General features: G+C 36.4%; 2 protein-coding genes and 1 non-coding gene across 6 annotated transcripts; 2 read left to right on the top strand and 1 right to left on the bottom strand.

Moving 5' to 3' along the window:
- Positions 1 to 325: 325 nt before the first annotated feature.
- On the bottom strand, positions 326 to 2,465 carry glrx5 (glutaredoxin 5 homolog (S. cerevisiae)). The gene is made up of 2 exons (XM_041275218.1): positions 2,053 to 2,465; positions 326 to 889 (listed from the first exon to the last, which is right to left on the bottom strand). The coding sequence occupies exons 1-2, from the start codon at positions 2,348 to 2,350 to the stop codon at positions 711 to 713; spliced, it is 477 nt and encodes a 158-aa protein (XP_041131152.1). The 5' UTR covers positions 2,351 to 2,465; the 3' UTR covers positions 326 to 710.
- Positions 2,466 to 2,771: 306 nt separating this feature from the next.
- Positions 2,772 to 20,752, top strand: syne3 (spectrin repeat containing, nuclear envelope family member 3). 4 transcript variants are annotated; one of them, XM_041275813.1, is made up of 19 exons: positions 2,772 to 2,848; positions 7,594 to 7,675; positions 8,382 to 8,539; positions 8,782 to 8,954; positions 9,455 to 9,764; positions 10,722 to 10,877; positions 11,507 to 11,851; positions 12,322 to 12,458; positions 12,695 to 12,869; positions 13,666 to 13,848; positions 14,144 to 14,287; positions 14,808 to 14,942; positions 15,309 to 15,470; positions 15,674 to 15,837; positions 16,193 to 16,697; positions 17,129 to 17,287; positions 17,626 to 17,790; positions 18,136 to 18,174; positions 19,237 to 20,752. In XM_041275813.1, the coding sequence occupies exons 3-19, from the start codon at positions 8,396 to 8,398 to the stop codon at positions 19,420 to 19,422; spliced, it is 3,282 nt and encodes a 1,093-aa protein (XP_041131747.1). In that variant the 5' UTR covers positions 2,772 to 2,848; positions 7,594 to 7,675; positions 8,382 to 8,395; the 3' UTR covers positions 19,423 to 20,752. The 4 variants fall into 4 exon arrangements, with proteins under 4 accessions (XP_041131747.1, XP_041131745.1, XP_041131748.1 ...); XM_041275811.1 differs by lacking the exon at positions 2,772 to 2,848 and adding an exon at positions 4,480 to 4,555; XM_041275812.1 differs by lacking the exon at positions 2,772 to 2,848 and adding an exon at positions 4,593 to 4,702.
- On the top strand, positions 3,022 to 3,277 carry LOC121330428. Its single transcript, XR_005951858.1, has one exon.
- Positions 20,753 to 25,011: the final 4,259 nt, after the last annotated feature.

Here is a 25,011-nt window from a genome sequence, read left to right as displayed (position 1 = left end):
TTACCCATTTGTAACGATCACGCTACAGTGAAATTATATTGTGAATTATATTTTTCTATGGTGAAGCAGCTGTACAGGACAGATATATGACAAATGGCTTGTCTGCTGCAAGTATTATTCAACAATGATCAAAATATGTCTTAACCAAGTTGTGTTCTTAAATAGCACAAGTCATGAATAAATGCCCCTTTTTTAAAGCAGCAAGTGTTTCCCTACATACATTAATAGACTCTGCATTTGCAGTACAGAGCACCGTTATCGAATGCTTCATGTTGCACCTGTTAAAAGGTATTGTTCATGCATCAAAAAAATACAAGATACAGCATTTGCAGCAAAAGACATGTTAAAATTTTTAATCACACTAATATTTTAATATAAAGAGGTTTACACACACCAATTTTACTTTCATTATACATTTCAATACAACAAATATTCCTAATTAAATATTATGTTTCATAAACAGTGCAGCAAGCCAAAAAGTACACAGAAAGGTTGTTAGTAAACGTGTGTTTGTTGCCTCATCAAGCTTTGTTGCAAGAGTGGAATGACAGGGTGCACAGACAGCACTTTGGTGTTCATTTTCCAGTGTAATTCCAGCTGTGTTTGGCTTAAGAGATTGTATAAGGCATTGCTGAAATAGAACAATATTTGGAAATGAATTGGAAATTCACAGAACGTAATATTTGGCGATTCTTTCCATTCTGTATCGTCTACTTTTTTTGCTCATCTTTATTTGCATCTAGGAGAGCTGAGTGGATTCCCAATTTCTTCAGTTCTTCCACAAGGTCTCCATTCTGGTGCATCTGAAGCAGGATGTCGCAGCCCCCAACAAACTCCCCATTGAAGTAAACCTGAGGGATGGTCGGCCAGTTGGAAAAGTCTTTGACCCCTGCAGGAAGACAGAAGTAATGATGTTTTTACTACTGCTTTGTCAGTGAGGACAGACAGACTTCCTGAGAAACAGACTGTTAATAGAAATCTAAATCGCATTATTGTGGAATCAAATGATTGATAAACTCTACAAATGTTTGTCTTTTTAGGTTACATTTTGAACTGGATCGCTTGGGCTACTTGGAATATATGTCTGTATTTTGTTTCAAGATTCAAAATAGGATAATGGCAGTTTTATTTGAAACCCGATGGGAACCATACACTTTACAGTGAAACAAAATGTTAAACTATTAAAATCCATAAAGTACTATAGTACGAATATTACAAAAATCATAACAGGATCATCATTTTCATTACACTAATGTGAACATGTGAATTAACCTTCGAATGTGAGTAAAGCTTGCACATTCTTCTGCATTTGTTGTTAATGTACAGCATCATTAATGACTTATTTTAAAATCCAGTAAGCTTTATTTTATTTATTAAATTCAACATCCCTACCACTGATGCCCAGTGTAAGGAGACCTTCTGAATAACCACAACATAACAAAGCGTAGGAGCAATATGTAGGCTTTTGGTATATTCACATTGTAGCATGATAAAAACGAACTGCCTCCTGCTCCAAAAGATAAGCAGAGATAACCAAAGCTTGAAGAATAATACAGCATATCAATAGTGTGTGTTGGGTGTCTTTCTTAGTTACTGCCAGAGGCCCAAGTAGCATGTCATTATCTTCCTTCCATCTAGAAAACTCTCTTCTGTGTAATTTGAGGAGATAGTTCCTGTAATAAACATTTTGTTCCCATAATTGTCAAACTGTTAGGATTGAAGTTTTGGTGAAAACAGTTGATTTCTTCCTGCGATTCTGAGTAAATAAATAAAGCAGGTAATAATGTAAACATGCTATAATGCGTACAGAACAAAATGGCATGTTTATAACCTTTTCTGGAGAAAAACGCAGTTACATTCCCACAGACAACATATATGACAGTTTTGTAATTAATGTTAAAATGTATTTGAAATGGAAGCATAGATAAATGCATCCAATTAATACCAATGTAAATGTAATTATTTCATAAATCACATTTGTATTTCTGACTGCCTCGTGCACAGTATTAATAGCTGCACTGTTTTGTAAAAGACACAACTCCAGTTGCTGACCTTGTCTCAAGTCCTGGTCCTCCAACACGTTGTAAGAGGCGTAATCGTCAACACCGTGCATACGAAGGATTTGCACCACGGCGTTGCTGAAACCACACATCGGCTGAGCAGGGGTTCCCTTGATAAACACCACAACCTTATCCTTTTTAATCAGCTGCCCCAGCTCATTATTTTCGGGTGCACTACTGAAAAGTCGTGATGCAACCAACGATACATGCCTCTCAGACACTGGTCTCCGTCTGTACACTCCAGTACCTGGACGAAACAAACCGGCAGACAGTCTAAATAAATGATTCATTGTAAAGTTCGATATGTTCGTATCTGTTTTACTTTGGAAAGTAAAACTGCCTGATGCCAGGGTCACTGTGTTAATTAATGAATACACTGCGTCACCTACCCCGATCCAAACAAGTATGAACTGCAGATGAGATGTTGCTATTGGATAAGTGATCTGTCCCTCCAATTCGTGATCGCCATGATTCGGCATTATCAATGTCAATCAACCCAATTATAACATTGGGGCGGCTGCTTTAAAATGCGTAAGAAGTCAACACACTTTATTATGTTGTAAAATGTCTGTTATTTTTTATTGTAGACCGCAACATTTTTACAGTTTGCAACATTTAACTATATATGTGTTATAGGATAATATTACATCAATAGCATACATTCAAATATATTGATAGTATTTCCGGTGCACCAGGTTTGCTGGTGCAGTTCTGTTTCCGGGTGGATTTAAATTCCAGGTGGAAGTTGGCGTTTGTAGTTTTTGTTTTGTGGCGCGCAGAATAGTAAGGTATGTAACCGAGAAGTATGGTGACGTTAATTGAAGGTTTTTTCCTGTATTTATATCACATTTAATTCTGCGTTGTATTAAGTTAAATTAAAAAAGAATGCAAAAGAAAAAAAAACAAAAACAACAGCAACTAAGAACTGCCTTACCAGCGCGTTTAGACATGTGCAGGCCTTCACGTGTGCCCTTTGTAATATTCTGTACTTGGGGTTTATAAGGACTGCAAAAAGAAAATAAAGAAAGCTTAGGCGTGACTGCAGAAGAAGCAGCTCCACGTGCGATGTTTCTTTGACACTCCCGTCCTGTTTCCACGGTGATGACAGATTCACCGGTTTTGTCATCCATCAGGTAGCCGGTAGAGATGAAGCTTCTGCACTGAGATATCTGGCGACACAAGCAATGTTTCATCAAATACTTGGAACTGCCACACTTCATGCATGTTAAATAAATAATTATAATTTTCCAGATTTAAAGGGAATATTATTTGTGTGTTTTACCAGTGCTTTGTACCCAACAGAAAGAGCAGTATTAGTACACGGGTTTACTCCGCCTATGAAATGAACACTAGTATTGCTGTTATTACTAGACTATGTGAACCGTTGCTGACTATGCGTTCTCCAGTTTTGAAATGTAATTTTACGTTTATTTCAGGTAGCTGGGGTCGGTTTATCGCGTCACCGGCGAGGGTCTTACTTTATGGTTTTCTACTAGTCAGTCAGTGTTGTTTCCATTATAATGATTAACTTAATAGAAGCAGATTTTTGAATGACATTTGTATTGAATTTCTGTATCGGATAATGCTGAAGGAATTGTATGGTAACAAAGCTAATACAGTATTTGACTTTGAAGTGTTTTTTTTTTTTTTATCTGTGAACAGGTGCACAAACATAGACTGGGATTGCTATTGTATATCAATGTATTTGATTTGTTTGGGATTCTTTCTGCTTACCATGCTTTCAAACTATTTCATTTTTTTTTTTTTTTCTATTTCAATAACTTTACTCTAAAACATGACGTGGTGCATGCTGCCAGGAGTTTTCAATGTATACATTATTTAAGGAGGTTTTTTTTTTGTAGACATAATGATTGAATGCAGAAATTAACTATCCAGAAAAATGTACAGTAGTTGATGGATTTATTCTTCTTTTGAATGGACTGTTTTACACAAATGTTTTAAACTAATTTTCCTGTAGGACATTACAGTTTTAGACTAATGTGCACTCTAATTATAAAACCATTTTACATCATGTACTTCTAGACCCATTTTTAACATCATGGTTGTAGAGTAATGGCCTTTTCATTTATGTTTTTAATATGTCATATATTTTTAAAACTATTACTGGCTGCGCTACTTCAATTTGATATTCTGAAGTACCAACTATAACTCCCTCCCAAACTTTAAACATGCACACCAGACCACGCCCCTTTCCTGTTGCGTACTTTATTTTTAGGCAATTGTTGCATTGGGCTAAATTATTAAATTCCTACAATCTGTGTTTGTTTTCTCTTTTTCATTGAGTGCAATGTATACAACTATACGAAAAATACATCTGAAAACAATTCGTTCCGTCTCAGTTGGTTTTGTTTTTAAGAGACGCCCTTTCCACCTTTAGATATCACGTGGTACTGTGCTCAGCAGTTTGCAGATAGTGTTTATAATTCTGCTGGGAAAGCTGCTCGGTTGCTCTGACGATTGGTTGCTGTCGTCTGGTAAGAGGTCCCGATATCATAAGACTAGATTTCTATTAGAGGAGGCCATGGATTCATTTCGTTCACTGACAGTTGTGTCATGAGAAATGTATCTGGAGGGATTTGGGCGTTGTGGGACGGTAGTTTTAACAGGCAGTAGATGTAGTGGTATGTAAAGGACATATTTTCTTTAGAAGTGTAAATATTACAAATGTTATGCTTTTATCATACTGTATGTAGTTGTCTAATCAACAAAAATACGCGTTTTTTTTCTTTTCAAATAGAAATTAAGATCGATCGAAAACATCTGCATACATTTAAGTTCTGCTCGCAATTGATACTAACATTTGGCCTCTGAATGAATACTGAGTAGCATGCGTAAACCAATAGATTGGTAAAACTCCAGATTATTGTACACTTTAGAGAGATTTAAAAGTGAAACGAGCTACAGTGTTGCTTTTTCTTTGTACTTGATCGTTATATGGGTGGAAACGTTTAACCTCTGTAAAGTACTGACTGCGTAGACACAGTGCAACATACTTTGAAAAACAATTAGCACAGGGAAACATTTGCATGTATAAAAAATATATTGTTGCATTCATGTTATTACATCAGTTGGCACGTGTCTGGAGGAGTATTTCAATAGGTATTGCTACCAAAAACAACGCTAGCTAAATTAATTTCGTCTGCTATTTTAAAACGTAACATACCGTGCTTTGACTGTAAGGATCTGGTTACCTATGTACCATTTACAACCAATTACGTAACCTGTTTAAATATGTCTGATATGAGATGCGTGAGTATATCTTATTAACTCGGCTAAATATACCGGTATTTCTTGATTTATGTGGCTGTAAACAGTAAATCTCCCTCTAAATAAACTGTACAGAAGCTAACTGAAGAACGGTACTGCCACCTTTGTACTTTGGTGTGGTCTAGTGGAATTCCAGAAATATGACTGTAAAGGAAAGTGCTGTGTAATATAATAGTACATAGTGCAAACAATCTTCATAGAGTAGAGACTGTGCCAAGCGTTTGGAAACTGGCGAGCCACCAAACCAAACGGCTACGCAAATCCTTCTATTTGTCTGGTGCCCCGTGGAAACCATTAACTGGTAGGAATGAGTCAGTCCTGGGGAAACGCCTAATGTATTAAAAAACAAACAAAAACAAAAACAAAAAAACTTTGTTTTCAGCGTGGATTTATATCAGTTGAAATAAAAACAGAAAAAGCATGATATATTGACAGTTAACTTTTTATGAAGTTGGCATTTTAATAAAATTCACACTCGGTTTAGGCTTAATAATAAAGATGCTGTTCTACATTTAAGTTCATAAACGTACTGCCAGTTATAATTGATCGGTGTAGCCTAGAAACCATTTTTATTTTTTTTTTTTTTTTTTTAAATAACCACATATTAGGAAGTATCTAGCAGTCTTTACATTGTAATGACTAAACTGCAATGCAGTTGTACCTGGCAGTTAATGTAAAGCAAGCTTTGATCTATTTGATATAATAATGTTAAAACACAAAAGTAGAATTAGCAGTCACTTTCCCTTTTGGGTCTGTTTGACCCTATGCCAACAGGGATACCTTATTTATACACATGAAATGGAGTTCCAATTGGAAGCACGTTCTCTTTGCAGAGCCTATTGGTTTAGAAGATCAAGCATGGTTTAGAAAATCATATCCTTATCAGTGTAGTTTCAGATCATTTTAGAGCAAGTGTTTCAGAACATCGGTCCTTAGTGGTAACAGCTGCACAACGAAATAACAATTATTTACACATTACTTTGGGGAAGGTGTAGGACATCCTATTAATAGCAAGGTGACCTTGTGCATACAAGCTGAATTTATAAAAGATACCGAGATACTGAAATGCATATTCCACATGCTCATACATTATGAATATATTTTGGCTTTTGAGTAACCAGACAAGTAGCCTACATTTGAAAAAGTACAACTGAATAAAGTCATGTAAAATAAACGGAGAATCGTTTAGAATAAACGGTGAATTGTCTAATCGTGTTAGGTTTGTGGTTATTTTCTTTTTTTTTGGGGGGGGGGGGGGGGGGGGGGGGGGGGGGGGGGGGGGTCAGGCATGCTGAAATTGATGGGTTAATTGTACTAATAAAGAAGCCGATGTTTTGGTAATGTGTTTTATTATTTTATTTATTTTTTTAACTTTTTCGAGCCTGCACTTAAAACAGACCCTTTTCTTTGCTCCATGGTGCCTGGGGGCAGGCTGCAGTAGGTGGCGGCAAGAAATAATGGTGTCTGTTGGGCGGGGTTGTCCAGCTTGTTGAAACTGAAGTGGTAGTTTTTTTTCCCAAAACCTCTGGCATGCAAACAATGTTAGGTATGATGGTCTGGTATGGAAAGAGATTTAGTGAAATCAGTACTACTTGTACTGATGTGTTAAAATTTGAAATGTTGATTATCAGATTTAAACGTAAGTCAGATACAATACAAGACTCTGTACATTTCTTTCTGTAAAGTAAGTTCAACTGCCTCCCCCAGGCTGTGGCATTAGAACAGTGGCAGTTGTTATAAATACAGTACCTCTTGCTAAATTGACAGTGAGCCAGCTTTATTTAGCATGCCATTTTAGTTGTGTCTCCTGAACATTCCAATTGCCATTAGAGAGATCTTTAGGAAATGTACTGACTACTACAGATACATTCCATGAAGCTCAGGTTGTAAACAATGACTATTCCTTCAGCTACGACACAGCACAAGTACATAGCTCAAGCATAAGTGTTTTAGGTTGGAATTATGGATGTAGATTTTTTGGTTCTGCGTTGCATCCAGAAACTGTTAATACTGTTTGTGATAACGTGTTCTGTATTGTAATTTCAATGGGTGGAGAAACTACAGTTTTTTGTTTAATTGAAATGCATATTTTAACCTGCTGACTTAACTCTAGACAGTAGCAGATGGAACTGATAACACCAAGTCTAAGCTGAGTCTGACACTTGACATTCTGGGCTATATTATAAATTATATAGGTGTTTCTTGTCAGTGGAATGTTTTAAATTGCATTCTCATTTATTCTCAGCTTCTTGGAAGAATTCACATTCTTTTGGGTAACATGAAGAATATATACTGAGAACAAACTAGACTTCTCGATCAGCATTAAGGTAAGCAAACAAAGAGTCCAGGAAACAAGATGAGACCTGCATTGGTGTTACTTAAGGGTTAGCTGTTCAGTTTTGAAGAGGTGCATTAAAACAATACTGGCCAGTTAGTAAAGTAAAAGTACACCTGTAGAAAAGGGACATCTCCTTTTTTTTGATACAGCCATATATCGCCATTCAAGGTTTTTGAACTGTAAACCAAATGCCAAATAGAGAATTACGAGGATGAAACATTTTGTCATACAAACAATAAATAGAAGTAGTTTTTTTTTTTTTAATGTATGATTAGGGGGTTTGAAGTGAGACTTCAAGGCTTTGCATTATAGCCAGTAGTTCAATCTTATGTAAACTTTTGGAAACGGCTTACAGAGGTTGCTGTTTGAGGCTGTCTTTGGAGTAACCATACCCAGCTGTTGCCTTATTCTCTGCAGCTCATTAGGGGAGAATATGGTTATACTCTCATAAACACACATGCATATTGGATTATACTTGCCTAAGAACTTTTCTGATTCAATGACCACCCCATAATTTCCATGAACTATGTGCTTGGATAAGGCCCAGTTGTGCTTTGGGTTTTTTTTGTGATGTTGTCCTGCTCCACCAATTGAATTTTAGAGATTTTACAAATATTTTAAGCTGGTACCTGGAATGTTGCCTACACCAGTGCAACATTCTGAACTGTAATTCCTCCCACCTTACCCAACTGCAGCTCTGTGTTGCACCATGACCCAGGAAGTGCACGACGAGTTTGGAGAGAGCCTGGAGAGTGCCCAGGCCTGGATGCTGGCTGTCCAGGAGAGATTGAAAGTTAATGACAATACCAAAGGCCCCAGGGCAGCCCTGGAAGCCAGGCTGAGAGAAACAGAGGTGAGAAACACACCACAGGGTGTTTGGATGTGAGGGATACTAAACATTTTCAGTGTTTTGAAGCTCATTGGGCAAAATATAAATGTTCACTTTTACCTGTCAAATTTGGTAGAAGCCTTAACATGAGCTTTTGTATTTGTATTACATTTGCTGGATAGGTATTGGAGTCTCATCAGTTGTTATCATTAAATCATACACATTATGAGAGATGCCATTCTCCTTATATATTTTGTGTTTCATAGAAAATCTGGGAGTCGGAGCATGACGGCAAAGTTAAGATGGATATTGTATTTGTGGCAGGGGAGGCTGTTCTGCAGTGCAGCGATGAGGACCAGAAGCACAAAACACTCTCCCAATTAAAAGAAATAAAATCACTGTGGGAAGAAACATGTACATACATCATCCACTGTCACAGGTAATATAGGTTGAATTTGCTTTAGATATCACAGAGGATTTGTATTTGATATTTTAAAAAATTAAATTAAAAAAATTAACATAAAAAAAAAAAGAAAATTGATACAGTACTATCTTCTGCTGGCAATTTCTAGTGTTTAATTAGCAAGATTTCTATTCCAAAAGATAGTTAGATTTATATATTTTAGCTCAAAGAGCCAGCTGCCCAACGTTTCGATATGTTGTACATATATATATTAATGTAAGTTAATCTGCAGTAATATTACTTTAGTCATATTCTTACACCCAAGGTTAGAACAGACTACGTAATTTAACAAATGTATTTTAAGTCATGGAGAGCATAATGGTTGTGTTTTTTGTTGAAGCTGAAAACAAGATACCTATCATTTAACTTTGTTCAGTCAAAATAGCTTTTTGATAAATATCCTGATAAATGTAGCACACTCTGGCTCTAGACAACATTTAGAGCTGTTTTCACTGTCATCACTTGGTCCTCTGTAGCCGTATTGAGTGGGTGTGGCTGCACTGGAGTGAGTACCTGAAGGCCCATGAAGAGTTTGGGCTGTGGCTGGGGAAGATGAAGAGGACTCTGGAACCCAACCTAGAGCTGCAGCTGGGCCTGAAAGAGAAGCACTGGCAGCTGGACCATCACCGTGTCCTGCTGAGTGACATTGTGAACCAGGCCGTCCTGCTTGAGAGGCTGCTGGACGAGGCAGCCACCCTGTATAATCGTACGCAGGACCCCAGTGTGGACAGCGAGGCCCAGGAACGTCTCAAAGGCAGTTATGAAGAGATCAGAACCAAGGCTCAGGTTGGTACAGGCTGTAGTGTTCATGGTTTTAATAGACATTGTGATATGTCTTACGATTATCATTGCTTTACATTTTTTATTAACAGAATCTGGTGCTCTACGGAGGCTATAGGGAGGCTATAGGGAGGCTTCCATCTGTATTTGTCACAATTGTTATTACTAGTTGACTGTATATCTTGCTTAAGTATGTGTGATGAGACTGACCTTTAGAACGATGAGATACACAGAATGCATTGTCTTGTACTTCAGTAAATTTAATACATCTGAAACACAGTGCAGTCTCTGGTTGTCATTAACTTGCCAGGAGCTTGTTTGATCACCATGTTCAGTGTGTTTGGCAGTGCAATAACAGCTATTCCCTGTGATTTTTGTAGTGTCAATGTTAAGCCCTGTTGCTGTAATGGGATGCTTTTAAAAGGGATCAAATGACTAGTGGTTAAAGCAAACCCTATCTCTTTAACCACATTCTGTAGTACCTTTCTATTAACATGTTGATTTCATTTGAAGTATTCATTCACTATACTTATACTCATGTTAAACTTTGACTCAACTTTTACCTATTGCTAGTGTTTCCTATCTGCAGTGCTGTCATGCACAAATGTGTCTATTGTATGCCTTTAATTAGTAAAGGGGGCAGTCTTCAACAGGTGTGAAACAAGATACCAGGTTTTCTTGCTGTGTTTCAAGTGACTGTTCTGGGGTACAGCTGTAAAATAAGTTTAGACATGGGGTAAATTCTGGAAGTCTGTCCAGAAATCCCATGAGGTGGAGAATGTTCAGATCTTGTAGACACACAGAATCTAAAGAGCACTTCATCTCATGAGAGCCTTTTTAAAATGCTGTGATTGTAAGAAAGTTTAACACTGTAACCACAATAAAATAAAACAAAGGACTAATTGCATATTAATAACTAGTCTCAGTTCTGAAAGCGTTTTTTTCTTTTTTTCTTTTTTTCAGGAAAGAATGAAAGTACTTGAAAAAATTGTAGAGGAACACCAGCTTTTCAAAGGTTCTACTGATAAATTCAGAGCCTGGCTCTGCTCCAAGGAGGAAGAAATCAACCAGTGCAGTGAAATGACAGATTCAACAGATGAAAAACAGGAGACATGGAAGGTACAGCAGTTTTAAAGTGAATCTCATTGTATATAATTAACACATGCGGAGAATTCTGTAGTTTTAACCATAAACCGGAAAAAAACCCACCCCAACTACTGAGTAGCAGCAAATTTCTATATTTCTAGCAGAGACTCCACTTGGGAGATTTAAAACGAGATTACAACTAGAAGGCTTGTTTGCGTGATTTAAAGCTATATTAGTTAGATAGAATAAAACAGAATAGCAAATTGTGGCGAAAAAAAAAACTGCCCAAGCATTTTGGAAAGTAACTGAAAACAATAATTTCATACAGTATATAAAACTTGAAAATGGCAAAGAATAAGCACCGAAAAATGCAATCAGTAAAAACCGAAAAAAAGTATAATTAACAATTTGAAATTTAGGTCCCTTTAAAGGATTGCTAGTAAATCTCTAGAATTAGATTGCTGGGATTAAATTAAAGCAATTAAAACCATGGGATGCCCGATATCCAGTTAGGGATGTAACATTTGGAAGTCATTTTAATGAATTAACTATAAAAAGTGGACAGGTGAATTTTTATTAGATAAGTTACTGGATGAGATTTGTTGTTCTTTTTTAAATCGGAACTCAAAAGCGGTCTCTTTCTTTTTTACTGCTTCCCTCAGGACATTCTTAAAAGTGTTAAGAGCGAGGAGAAGACTTTACAGCACATTGAAAGGTTGGCTGTGAGTGTGAAGAACAGTACATCTCCACTGGGAGCAGAGAAGATAACGCAGGAGGTGGAAGAGCTGAGACAAGCCTGGGAGAGCCTGAGACTGGCCTGTGAACAGGAGCAAGAGAGACTACAGAACACTGTCCGTATTCAATCAGAATACACAACCAAGGTTCTCAAGTTGAAGTCTGACATTGCAGAGCTCAGAAAGCTAGTGCAGAAGCTTAACCAAGACTTGGAGTTCAAAGATGTGGAAAGAACTGAAGAGCAAATGGTAGCTCTGTGGCGAAAATTTATGGTAAGTTGTGTGGAGATCACAATTGCATTTTTCAGCTTTTGTCACCATCGGCATGGTTTGCAATTGTTGGACTTTCATGTATCTGTCAAGTTGACATATTAAACATTGACATATTTTACCTTCAGGCAGAGATTCCAAAGTGAAGTAAAAATTATAAGCATATAAATCTTGTGTTTCATACCTTGTTGTTAAAAAACAAAAACAAATAGGTATTTCACAACCAGGACTGTGACTTGTCTCATTTTAGTCTAAACTAGTTTGTAGTTTGTTTGTTTTTGTGCTTAGTTTCTAATACAGTGTATGTGTTTTTAAAAAAAAAAATATATATATAATATCAATTCATTTAGAAAAGGGAGTGCTGTAGTATAAAGCTGTGGAATAGCTACGTTGTTGCGCTTTTGTTTCTGTTTAGATGTAGCGTTCTCTATGTGTTCTCTTTGTACTGCCTTCATGCTGAGTTGGTTTCCCAGGCGATCAGGACAGCTCTGGCAGTGGAAGAGTCGCGTGTTGAGAGGCTGAAAGCTCAGCTGAAGGAGTTGTTCAGGTTTTCTCAGAACGTGAAGCCTCATTCTGATGATGTTCTGGCTGCAGTCAAGGAATATCACAGGTGAATAAATGTTTGGTAAAGTCAAGCATTTGCTTTAAAACTCCCTGTTTCCAGTTAATTTGTCGCTTGCTGTAAAACTCAAACAACATTTTTAGAAAACACCCAGCCTTCACTCCTGTTTGTACTTCATATACATAGTGTGTAATAATATAGTGTGTTTTTTGGTACCCAACAGCAACTAAATGACTTCACAGTATTGTTGTGAGCAGATCTTTTTGTGGTCTTGTTTAATGCAGTGTGAAAGGAAAGGCATTTAAACTGTCGACTGAGACAGAGAGCAGTCTGAGGCAGCTCTTCCAGGATCCTCTGCGACAGTTTGTGCAGTGGAGGCCCTCAGCATTGAAAGTTCTTGAGAATTCTTCAGAAGTTACTGATTTTTCACTGCTCAGCATTCATGTGCAGCAGATTGAGGTATGGCACAGATTCCATTGTCCGTCCTGACCTTGTTTACCTCGAACATGTTCTCAAGGGAGGCAAGAAGTTGTGCACTGTTCAAACATTCCAAAAATACATTTTCAGTTTTAGTAGTACTATGGTATGATGTTGTGATGTTTTCTTGTTTGGCTTGTTTAGTTTAAGGTTGTTGTGACAATCATACATTTGAAGAAAAGGTAAGGTTTTGTGTTTTTTTTTTTTTTTTTTTTTTTCCCAATTTGTATTGTTTCCTAGTTCAAATATATATTTTTATACTGCTTTACCTACCCACCTAACAATAATAGCAATATCCCCTTTTATTTATTTGTGCTTAAGCCCAGAGCAGTTTGAAACATTATCTGAGTCATTTATATCTATACTGTTTTTGCTGTAGTTATCAAACTAATAGAAATTAATTGAGAAAAAAAAGCAGAGGAAGGCAGAACAATTGCTTTCACAGCTTATGATTCTTGTAATGGTGTGTTTACGCTGATGTATATGAACTGTGCACTTGGGACACAGTCAATATACATTAGTGTTACTGAGATTACATTAGATCCTGTTTCTTTAGGAAAAACAGTACAGCAGTCAGGCACTTGATTTAAAATGTAAACAGCAACAATGCATATTTGAAAACTATATCTTAATAGCAGCAAATCTAAGTACCACCTCTGTTTTGATCATTAAAGTTTATACGTTTAAATCTGGCCCAGAATATGCATTCTGCAGTTTCGGATGCTTAATGAAGATTCTGATTCTGATTTTTAAATATATATTTTGTCATTTTACCCAGACATTGCTGTGTCAAAGCTCTCAGCTCCATGAGAGGCTCAGCCTCTTGCATGTAAAGCAGGATTTGCTGGGCAGCATCTTTACTGAGGAGAAGGCAAAGGACCTGAAGTCAGATCTTGTTGGAGCTGTAAAAGAGAGAGAACACCTCCACAACAGACTACTCCAAACGAAGAGCCGGCTGCAGGTAAAGTCATCAGGAAAGCTTTGAAAGACCAGGGAACAGCATTCCTTTGCATAGTGTGTCCCTCCTGTTCACCAATGTTTAAAAAGAAACAATTGTCACAAGATGGTTATAGGTTTGGTATTTGCATGCTGTTATTCTGAACCAGTAAACCATAGACCAGTTTTATTTTATTTTTTTTACCCATTTCACCTATGGAAATTAACAGGACAATTACATTACAAGATTACAAAATATTGTATTGATCCAGTTTGTTTTCTTTTTATAATGTTAACATGCTTGTCTTTTTACATATCAGAGTTTAATCTCAAGAACAAAGGATTTTGATGTGGCTTATGGATCATTCCTGAAACAATTGGCTGATATCAGGGTGAAAATTGAAGCAGAGAATGCACTGCAGCCTGACATCCTGACTAAAAAGGCTCAGTTTGAACGATTGGAGGTAATTTGCTTGTAACAATTGTAACAGTTTTGCAAAATGAATTCAGCATTATTTCTCAAAACATGAGCTTGAACATAGGCAGGTTAGCTATGCTTCCAAAGCTATTAAAAAATATTTACTAAAAAACACGTTCAGTCGTGTAAAGGAATGTCTTATGCACTATAAATCAGATCTTTGTGTCCTGCAAACATCAGTAAATGCATTGGTGTTTTTGATCATTATTTTGCCAGATAAGTTCATAATTCTCTGTGCTGATGCTATACATACTGGGAGTTTTAACACAAGTAATGAATGAAACACCCCACCCCTGTAAGTCTGACAGCTGTTCAAACTCAAACCGTCTCGGAAACACACTCTGAATTGTGGGGTTTGACAATTGGGATCTCCTGGCTTTGAGGCAGTGCAGAAGCTACCAATCTTGCACTTTACTGCCCCCTAGTTGTAAAACAAGCACTCTCTTGTTGTTTGAATGTTCCAGTGTAAGAATATATCAGCATGTCTAATTAGTTTTTTTTTACAGATGATTCAGAACGATTTAGCTGACTTTGAAGCTCACAGTCGACAGCTGGAGAGTTTGGCTTCCTCAAACCCCGCCTACAAAACTCAAATCGTCCAGCTATCAGCTGACTGGAAAGCACTTTATAGATCCTTAAAGGTAAAAAATACAAGCTGTCAAACCCTTTTTTTTTTTTTTTTTTTTTTTTTTGTCCTTTTACTTTTTCAGAAATGTAAGAGTACTTTAGGTGGTAAATTGGGCTGCTTTGTTACCAGGGTACTAAATCCTCACGAGTCACCATTTATAGTTTTACCAAACACAGAAACGGTTATTAAACTACTAATGAGCTTCAAGCTATTAAACATTTGTTTATTTCCAATAAAAGTGTTTTGTTAAACAAAGTCAATACATCAAATAAGTTGGTGCAGTTTTTGTGATGTTTTTACTTTGTCAACTGTATTAATTTCCTTTTAGCTCTTTGATCTAGCAGCTGGGTTTACACTTCTTTTTACAAATGTCTTTCAGATTAAACTTCAGGCAAGTGAACATGCTATTTATGAGCATGAATGTTGTCATGGGGACATGCTGAACCTGGAACATTGGTTGATGGAAACCAAACAGAAACTGGAGTTGTTTCGGAGTTCAGATGGGGAGTGGAACATTGAGAACCACCAAGCTGAGGTTCAGGTCAGTCAATAATTGAGTTTTCAGCGCCATTTGTTGGTGTCGGCTTAACAGAGGTTCTAATGCAAAGTTATACTAGGCCCAAACCCTCTGTTTCCCTTTGCATTCGAAAAGCCCGCTACATATTTTTGCCTTCCAATTGTCAGCCAAAAACCAGCAGCGGGCCTTTCGAATGCAAATAAGCTTTGTGTTGCTTTTCTTTGCAGGAATTGCTTGCCGAGTTCTCTGAGAAGGATATCCTGCTTCACCAGGTTGAGTCTCAAGGAGATGCTGTGCTGACAAAAACATCTTCTGAGGGCAGAGTGCACATACAGAGAGACCTGGAGCAGCTGAGGGAATCAAGGGCTTCCCTGCTGAGCAGTATCACCAGGCAAGATATGCTTCCTGTATACATTTAAATAAGAGTCTGTATTTCAGATGGCAATGTTTAAATGACAAAAGCCTTGGTTTATTTGTGATATACTCCAAAGTTTTAGTAATTCTAGTCAGTTTTTTTTCCTTTCCCCTTTGACTGTTGATCTTAATATGTAGCATATCTAACTTGAGAGATTAAATTAAGCTGAAACTTTAACTAAGGAATCATTGATTTTGGGCATTCAGACTTTACAATATTATGGTGCTTCCAATATTATGGTGCTGGTAGCTGAAGCCCCTAAAAAGCCCCTGGTTCCCCTGGTTTCTATTGTTTTCTATTACTGTGTTTCAAATCTTTTCTGCATCTACAGCTTGCGAAGTAAAATCCAAGCTGAAGGGGGTAACAAACTCAGAATTGAAGTAATTGATTTCGGAACTGAAGAAAGAAAGGGTTTCAGAGGTGAAGGGTATTATGACTCAAGACGTGGAAGTAATGAACTCGGAGTTAATAAAGTCAGTTCTGGAGATGTACCTGATTTCAGGAGGGAAGGAGATTATGACCGAGATGAAGGTGGTATCGATTCCAAAGAAGATTGTAACGTCTATGCTGCAGGAGATTATGAACTTAAAAAGAGATGTAGTGAACGAGGCTTTGAATACAGGGGTGGAGATGACCAACAAATAAGAGGAACTGATCTCAAATCTGAGGGAGGAGGAGGAGGTATCCAAGCCAGAAATGAACAATATAAAGAATACAGAAGAAATGAATTCCAAAAGCAGGGAAGCAGTGAAGTTCAAGGAAACCTTGGAGTGAAATTCAGAGGTTCAGGACAACGCATCAAAGTGACAACAGACACTCCTGATGGATACACAATGGTAGCAGGATTTTAAACTTTCTGTTTTATTTTTATATGTGTTTTAATAAGGTATACAAAACAGCAGTACTGTGTGTTAGTTAATCTGTTGGAATTATAACTACTTTTTGTGGTCTTGTAAATTGATTTTTTGAACATCGAAGAAAATTTGCTTTGGAAATGCATATGAAATAGTGTAGCTGATGATGAACAAAGACGACATCCACATCAGAATATGTTAGAAACCCTATATCTCACCAAGAAATAAATAACTTGAGACGGAATCAGAACAGAGCAATGACTAACCCCAAGCTAGGGTCGTTCTTGCCGTAACTATTAACTGACACTTCAACAAGGCACTGTTTCATACCCTTGCGTTTTTAAAATCATCACAATACTAATTGTAATGTGGAGAGGTGTTCGATTGCTTAGTTAAACATATATGCGTTTCAGGATGACACACGAGAAATCCAAGGTCATGGTGACTACCATAAACTCCAGAAGCAATTTGAAAAGTGGCTGAGAAGTGAAAATGGCAAACTAACCAAGATCTTAATACGTGAAGAGTCCCTGAGTAGTAAAGAACTGAAAAGCAGGCAAGAAGGACTTAAGGTAGGATTTTGTATTAAAGGCACTTCTGCAAACCACATGTGGGCTAAATCTAAACAAAAAAAAATACAATACAAATCTATTGTCTGAAAGAAGTTGGGAGGGTAACAGGTCGGGGCCCCTGGTTGTATTGTAGACCTGGGCAGCAGTGAGTGAAAATAAGGACTGGGGATGGCCTGACTGGTGGTAAAGTACTTTGTTTGGATCCTTTTTATTTATTAAAATTAAGTTTTTTTAGTATGAGATGGACATCATTAAATACTTTGAATGGATGTTAAACCCCTCTAAATGTACAGTACTGTATGGTTTGTATTGTATTGACACCTGTTCTTCATGCACAGGAGCTACGGTCACGCATCCCTATGGGGCAGGATCTATTTCAGTCTTTGCTGAAGTCAAAAGGAACTAAAATTGGTGAAGATGCACACCTGGAGGACCTGCGCTACCGGTGGATGCTCTATAAATCTAAACTGAAAGATGTTGGGGACCTTAAGATAGCTGCCCAGGTATTTATATGAATTATTAGATGTAAATTATTATCTCCTTAAAAAAAAAAAAAAAAAACTTTTAACTCCACTGTGTTAGTGTGATTATTTGGTAATGTAGTTACTGAATATCTTTGTCATAACCACAAGATGGTGCTTTGTCTTTTGTTTGGCAGACCATAATGTAGTGGTCTCTAGCTTGCTTTTATGTAGCAAAGAAAAAACAAATTTGCCTAAAACCCAGAAACTATAAAACAATTGCTGACAGAATTATTACATTAATAACATTTTAGAAAATCAGTTTCTAACTTGGTATCTGATAATACTGATAAACGTTTTAGAATACTGATATACTTTGTTTCACAGAGACTTGGACCTCTGGATGAGCCTATCAGGACAGAAAAGGTACACAATATTTTAGTAATACTATATACAGCTTTATTTTAATTTAGGAACTTCTGTCTTTCATTTTGATAAGATTATCTCATATCTGGTAAAAAAAAAAAAAAAAAAAAAGGCCGGTTTTAAAAATCTAGAGGCGGTGGGGTGGGGTGGGGGGGGGGGGACGCAGGGTCAAGGAAGTCAATCTTGTTAATTATTTCGTTCATAAGAAGCCAGTGCTGGTGGTTTTTAAGGAGGCTCTTCAAGTTAAGATTCTAGAAGTATCTGCATGTTAATTTTGGCAAGTTGATTCAGCCACTCCCATGACAATTCTTTTAAAAACTATATTTCGTCATGTACTGTACATTCTTGAACCACTCGCTCTGTTAACTTCATTAAACCTGCCTCAGAACTTCCTGTGCTGTTCTCCTTTATGTCTGCCTAGTTTTTTCTCATTAGTTGAACACCTTACAGCTGAGGTAATGCTGAGCTGGAGCAGGCTGAGACCATAACATTTCCAGATTTAAATCCTGTTTCTATTACATCATGATTTTTAATAAATTGTGTTAGGCCCATTGCAGGACCCACAAGATTAGACCACCTCAAAGGACTCTTTTGTTCATTCTTACCCCTAACCCCCCTACTACCCATCTACCCTACCCCTGTAGTTTATGCTTTTATTTAGACACATTTCAACACTCTTAGTCATTGCTGTAAAAGGGAGAGTTGTGGTTGCCTGTGTTACTATGTTTAAACCACATTGCATCACATCCCACTAATCCCATCTGTTAATTATTAAAGTAATTACTCTTTAATGTTAGACTAAGCCACAAAAAAACAAGCATGTCCCATTATTCTTTTATACAAGGTGCTAATCTTCACAGGTTAAATTCAGTTAAAGGTTAAAATGTGTATAAAATCAGTGTTTTATTTCTAAAAGATCTCACACCTGAAACGGCAGTCTCATCAAAATCTTTATATTCACTAACTCCTTTTTTGGTGTCTCATGAAAAGAGAATTGTCACATGTGTGACATGGTAAACATGGTTGCATTCCAGGTTTTATAACTATCTGTTTGTTTTTCAGAAACGATCAGGTTTCCTGTACCGGGTGTGCTGTGCTGCCCTGCCTCTCCAGCTCATACTGCTCGCTCTCTTACTCCTGGCCTTTCTGTTGCCCCTAGTGGACGAAGGAGCCAGCTGCTCTCTGGCCAACAACTTTGCCCGATCTTTCAGTTTGATGCTGAGATATGATGGACCACCACCAACATAATCTTAATCTGCACTGCTAGCGGATAATGGGATTGTTTTTCTTTATGCTGTGTGCTGACTGACTCAAAGAGGGCCAGTGCTAACAAAACACATTAGTTGAGGACTTTAATAGCGTACTTTTTATATTGTGTTCCTTTGGAGGTTTGTGGCTTGTTTTCTGAGACTTAAATCAGGGATTTGCCTCGTTGTTTGAGTTCTTGTGGTGAAATTTAGTGAAAGAAGTGTGGGTGTGTATGTGTGCGAGTGTAAAGCGGCAGTTTTGCCTTAAATTCCTTTGTAATGAGTACAAAGGCAAGACACCCCTCTAGCCTGTTAGTCAGCAGACTCAATCTTAAGTAAGGTTAGAACACTTTGGACATCACTCTAGTGGAATTTCCAGTAGTATGAGCTTCTGTAGTTGAGCAACCAGTTTCCTAAACCTCCCTCTAATAAAATAAGCCCTCACTATTAAGAGATGTTGAAGAGGATGTTTTGTTCTTAGAAGAATGCTAAAGTCCTAAAACTTGAATTCCTAATGCAATTGATGGAGCTTGGGCATCAGGTACCACTTGAATTGTTCAAATAATGGGGCATATTTGTATCAACATTATAAAAGCATCCATAGGTTATGTGGGGAGCCACTTCAGTTTTGTTGAGGTTGTTTATTCATAAAATATATTGAGCATAACATGACATAGTATTATATATTGTATTTTTATATTGTAGATGCAAAAAACGTGAACATATATTTGGATGCTGTATAAAACCATGATTTGCTATGTATCAATTAAGCCTTATTTCCAAAAGATGGGAATATGTACTTGATTGAAATGTTTGTAGTTTATGTAGGCCTGTTTTTGTTTTTTTTTTTAAACTTTTACATAAAGCCAAAGTTGTTGACTTGTAACTGCACTTATAAACATCATTTTACTAATTGAATCTGTATAATAATTGTATCAAATGGTTAAGTAATATGAAGTATTCATAATTTAGAGCATTTGCCAAGTTTTTAAAACTGCTGGTGTCATTATGTTGCGCTGCAAATCCAAAGACTTTTTAAAATGAATGTAGTGAGCAATCAACATTGACTTTGTATTTCAATAACAGAGAGATGAACTCCTTTCCCCTGCCTGACAGCACATGGTAGCGAGAACAACTTACTAAATTACATTTAATAGTGATGTTTGTCCTCTATCATTGTGGACAGTTCTGAAGGATATATATACATTTAAAATCCTAATATTAGTGTACTTTTAGTACATTATGTTTACTCTTTGTTTTTAACTTTTTTTATGTGATGCTGCTTATTTACTTGGTGTTTTTAAAAGCTGGCAATTCACATATAAGAAAGTCGGCACTGCTAGCAGTGTTTCCTTTTTTGATCAAATTCTTACAAGGAGCAAGGAATTAATATCTGAACACACGCTGTACACAATGATTTTGACAGGTTGATATACTGTGGTGTATTAACGTTTCATATTTAAGCTTTTTTTAGTGTTTCCCTGTGCCTTTTTAACTAGTGTATGCCAAGGATTAGACTCCTATTGTATAGTATCAAACAATTGCTATATATACAATATACAGTTTGTCCTGTAAAATGTTTTAATTGGAAGAAAACATTATCAACTTTTACATCCACTATTAAATAGTTTACTATTTACAAGTGGTATGTATGTACGGAATATATCTTTATTTTTTATATAGCGCCTTTAGCAGTGGACTACCATCACAAAGCTCTTTACAGAGGTAGGCTGTGAACTGTGCATTATATGCAGTCACTTACAATAGAACATTGATTTAACATCTCATCCACAGGACAGAGCACAAGGAAGTTAAGTGACTTGCTCAGGGTCAGTCAGGATTTGAACCAGTGACCTTCTGGTTACAAGCCCTGGACTTTAACCACTGGACCAGTAGGTGTATCCAGAATGATAGTCTTATACATCATGTAACAGGTCGACATTGCAATTCTTAATTATTTTTTTGATTCTCAAATCGTACTATAAGTAAATTATGTACTGTACTAAAGAAAGTAAGAGGGAGATTATTTTGGAAAGATATAACCAAAATTTAAGAATGTATGTTATTCCTGACGATGCATAGTCTGTGTATGGCTACTTGTTAAAATTGCATCAATATGCGCTATAGCACAAGATTATATGTAGTTATTATTTAAACAATATCTTTTGTATCTTTTTTTTCAGACAGTCTCATACATTATATTCTGAAGTCTGAGGTCATGTTGAATGCATATTTGCTGATATGTTTTACACAGTTGCTAAATAATTAAAGGCTTTGCATTGTGTAAACAAAAGCATTGTGTGTGTGTGTGTGGTATTTTTTCATCAGCTAGACCATATGTTCTCAGTAAACAAGCTCTCACTTCAGCAGACTCGCTCCAATCTCGTTCGATAGAAGTTTTCTTAAAATAAGTTATGCAAGCAAGTCATAAAGTGAAGGAAGAATACATTTAAGAAAACATTTCCTCCTATGGCTGCTGCTCTTAACTCCCAAATTAATTATATTTCAGTATTTCACTGCTTATTGTTCTGTGCTCATGCACAAGGTTGTGAGATGGCCAGTGTTCCCTACACCCAGACCAGCCTAACCTTTCATTAGGTACTGTACTTGTTTACAGCTGTGCAAGGCAGTGAATAGTGCTCATTCTTTCCACAGTATGGTCCAGCACATAGCTACTCATGCCCTTTGCTCATTATTTATATAGTAAATGTTTAATATTTGTAAAGGTAACCATGACAACATATTGCTTAATTAATGCCAGTATATGTTTTCCCACCAGTATACAAAGGGTGGTCCCACTATGCTTAATGTTGCCAAAGTAGACTTCCAATTGTGACTAGTGGATATTTTTGTGTAACTCTACACCGGGTCGGTTAAGTAAAAAAAAATAAATGTAAAATTTAGAGATGAAGATACGACATATCTACTAATGATAACTGTTCGCGCTAAAGAGAATATTAATTAAAAAAAAAAAAAAAATATATATATATATATATATATATATATATATATATATATATATATATATATATATATATATATATATATATAGTCCATTAGTAAATAAATTTTTTTTTTTTTTTTTTTCAGACTCTGGGTACATAAAAGTGGACATGAAATGATATGCTAAATATATAAAATGACTTGTGTATAAAGTAGTTTAAAATAATGAGATTAAATAGACCATAGATTTCATTTTAAAAAAGGAAATCAAGGATTGCAGATATAGTGTGAGTTGAAGATCTCACATTGGTCATGTTTGAACGTGCCCAGGCCTCTTGAGTAATGCAGTCATATAAAGCAATACCTTGTCCTTCAGGGATGTTAGCTTTTTTTTTTTTGTTCTTTCTGAAAATGTATAGGTAGCTACTGTCCACACAGAAGAAGGCAATTGCATTGTATTATTACAATGTATCTTTAATTTCCTGATTTACTTATCAACATCAAATTATACTTTGATCTGAATAGATGATAATTTGTTTACATTTATTGTCTGTATTATAAACACTGTGCTTTCACCATGATGTGCTGCAGATACTGCTTTTAGGACAGATATACAAACATGTAAAACATCATCGGTCCACAGAGGAGGTGCAGGTTATAGCTTGTACTGTTAATCATAGCAGCTGCTGCTGAGACTCCAGCATGTGGGATTGAAACATCTGCGAAAGCTGGATGCCTGGAAGCCAAATAAAGCTATTTAGTCCAAATATTTGGAACTGGTGCATAAAAGCAAGAAGACTCTGATCCTAAAATGAATTAAAAGACACGTTGGTACTGCTGGTGGCAATCACATTCAACACAACTACTAGGATGCCATTGACTATGAATAGCTGAGAATATAAACCTACATTTACTGATTCGCTGATGGTTTTAAAGGACCAAGATCTGATGACATGTGGCAATCATCTTTTTTCTATCTCCAAAATGTTAGCATTTGGCTTCATATATATTTTAAGAAGCTATATGTTCAACCTATAATACAACAAGTATTGGGACTCACAGTCCCATCTTTGTGAAGCAGATTTTGTCTCTGCAGCCTCATAGATGAATATCATTCCTCATGCAGATGGTCTTGAAAGATGTGTGCGTTTAATATCAGGGTTACTGACACCATCAAAAAAGCACAGTAAGAGCAGAATATTGCTTTCCAAGTGCTGATGCTCAACATGCTTTGGTCCAGCAAATATCACAGAGTTACTGATCCCATATGTTCCAGCTTAGACCTAAGAGTCATCAAACAGTTTTCTGATTTTTCATCTTCAATGTGTCCATGTCAACAGGAAGCAATGTATAACAGATGTAACTCAACAAAACAGGAAGGCTTTAAGCACAGTCCATCTGGATGTAATGAGAAGGAGATAAAGGGCATGATTGAGCTGCTATTGTTGATATCCATGTTGTGGTTGATAAGCTGTTCTTTGACCCTTGCTTTTACTATAAAGTATACTGGACACAGCTACTGTAATAATAAATTAAAAAAAATAAATAGACCATTCTAGTTCTTCTGTCACTGTTAATGGCATGTAGAACAATGCAATTAAAAATAAAAATCTTACATGGCTGTGCACATTTAGTATATGTTTGGTGCATTGCATTTAAAAAATAAGGGCATGTGACAGAATGCCTTGTACAGTTCACGTCATCTGAATCTCATATTTTTAGCTTATACAGTAGTCATGTGCATACTACACAGATAAATCTGGCAGCACACAGAAAAATAATACATTTCAGTTTCAATTAATGTATGATTTTGACATAATGTAATTGTTTGAATTAGTTTTTTTTTCTAACAAGAGTAACCTATTAAGGCAAGGCAAATACAGTTCACAACAACTTCATTAGGAAGAACAAATTCCTTTTAATTTTATAATTTCAATGCCATTTTAAATAGTAGTACATCTTTCTGGTACAAGGCAAACAATTGCATATACACTCTGAGTGATAATGATCAGTGTATACTTTGTTTTTTTACATATACTTACACGCAAGTGCTATGAGTATTTGCCATGTCAGTATTTACTAAATCAATTAACTTAGAAATGTACACTGGCAACCCAATTCAGCCCTGATGTAGTAATGAGGCAAATCGTTTGATGCCACCTGAACAATTATCCCCTTCCTTTGTTCAGAAGGAGTACCATACATTTCCACTGTAAAGGTAAGAACAGCCAGGTGAGTACTAAACATATTAAGAACCTGAATTATGTTTTACGTGCTAAAAAGTGTATTCAAATATATAGAAAACCCACTATTTTTTACAAGCATGGGCGTGCAATATGGGTGTACTAAACACAATTAAAGATTGATTTTTCTCCTGCTTAAAGATGAATAGCTTCAGTCATTACTTGCATTAACATTAAACATTAAATTAAAGAGTCAGATTTCATTTAACTCAAGCTGGTTTAGTCTGATCCATCACAGGTGTAATGAAACATGTATCATTAACAGTAATAGAACATAGACTGACCTTTGAGTAGGATTAGAATAAAGGTTGCTTTTTTAAAATATATTTTGTTTTTTTAAAACAATACCGCTGAAAACTGTCATATTGCTCAGCTGTTTGTTGTGGGCGTGGAGTTTGACCTAC

This window comes from Polyodon spathula, chromosome 17 (assembly GCF_017654505.1).
Source record: "Polyodon spathula isolate WHYD16114869_AA chromosome 17, ASM1765450v1, whole genome shotgun sequence".
Classification (NCBI taxonomy): domain Eukaryota; kingdom Metazoa; phylum Chordata; class Actinopteri; order Acipenseriformes; family Polyodontidae; genus Polyodon; species Polyodon spathula.
Note: the sequence above shows the minus strand (reverse complement) of the source record. Positions and strands in the feature narration are given on the sequence as shown.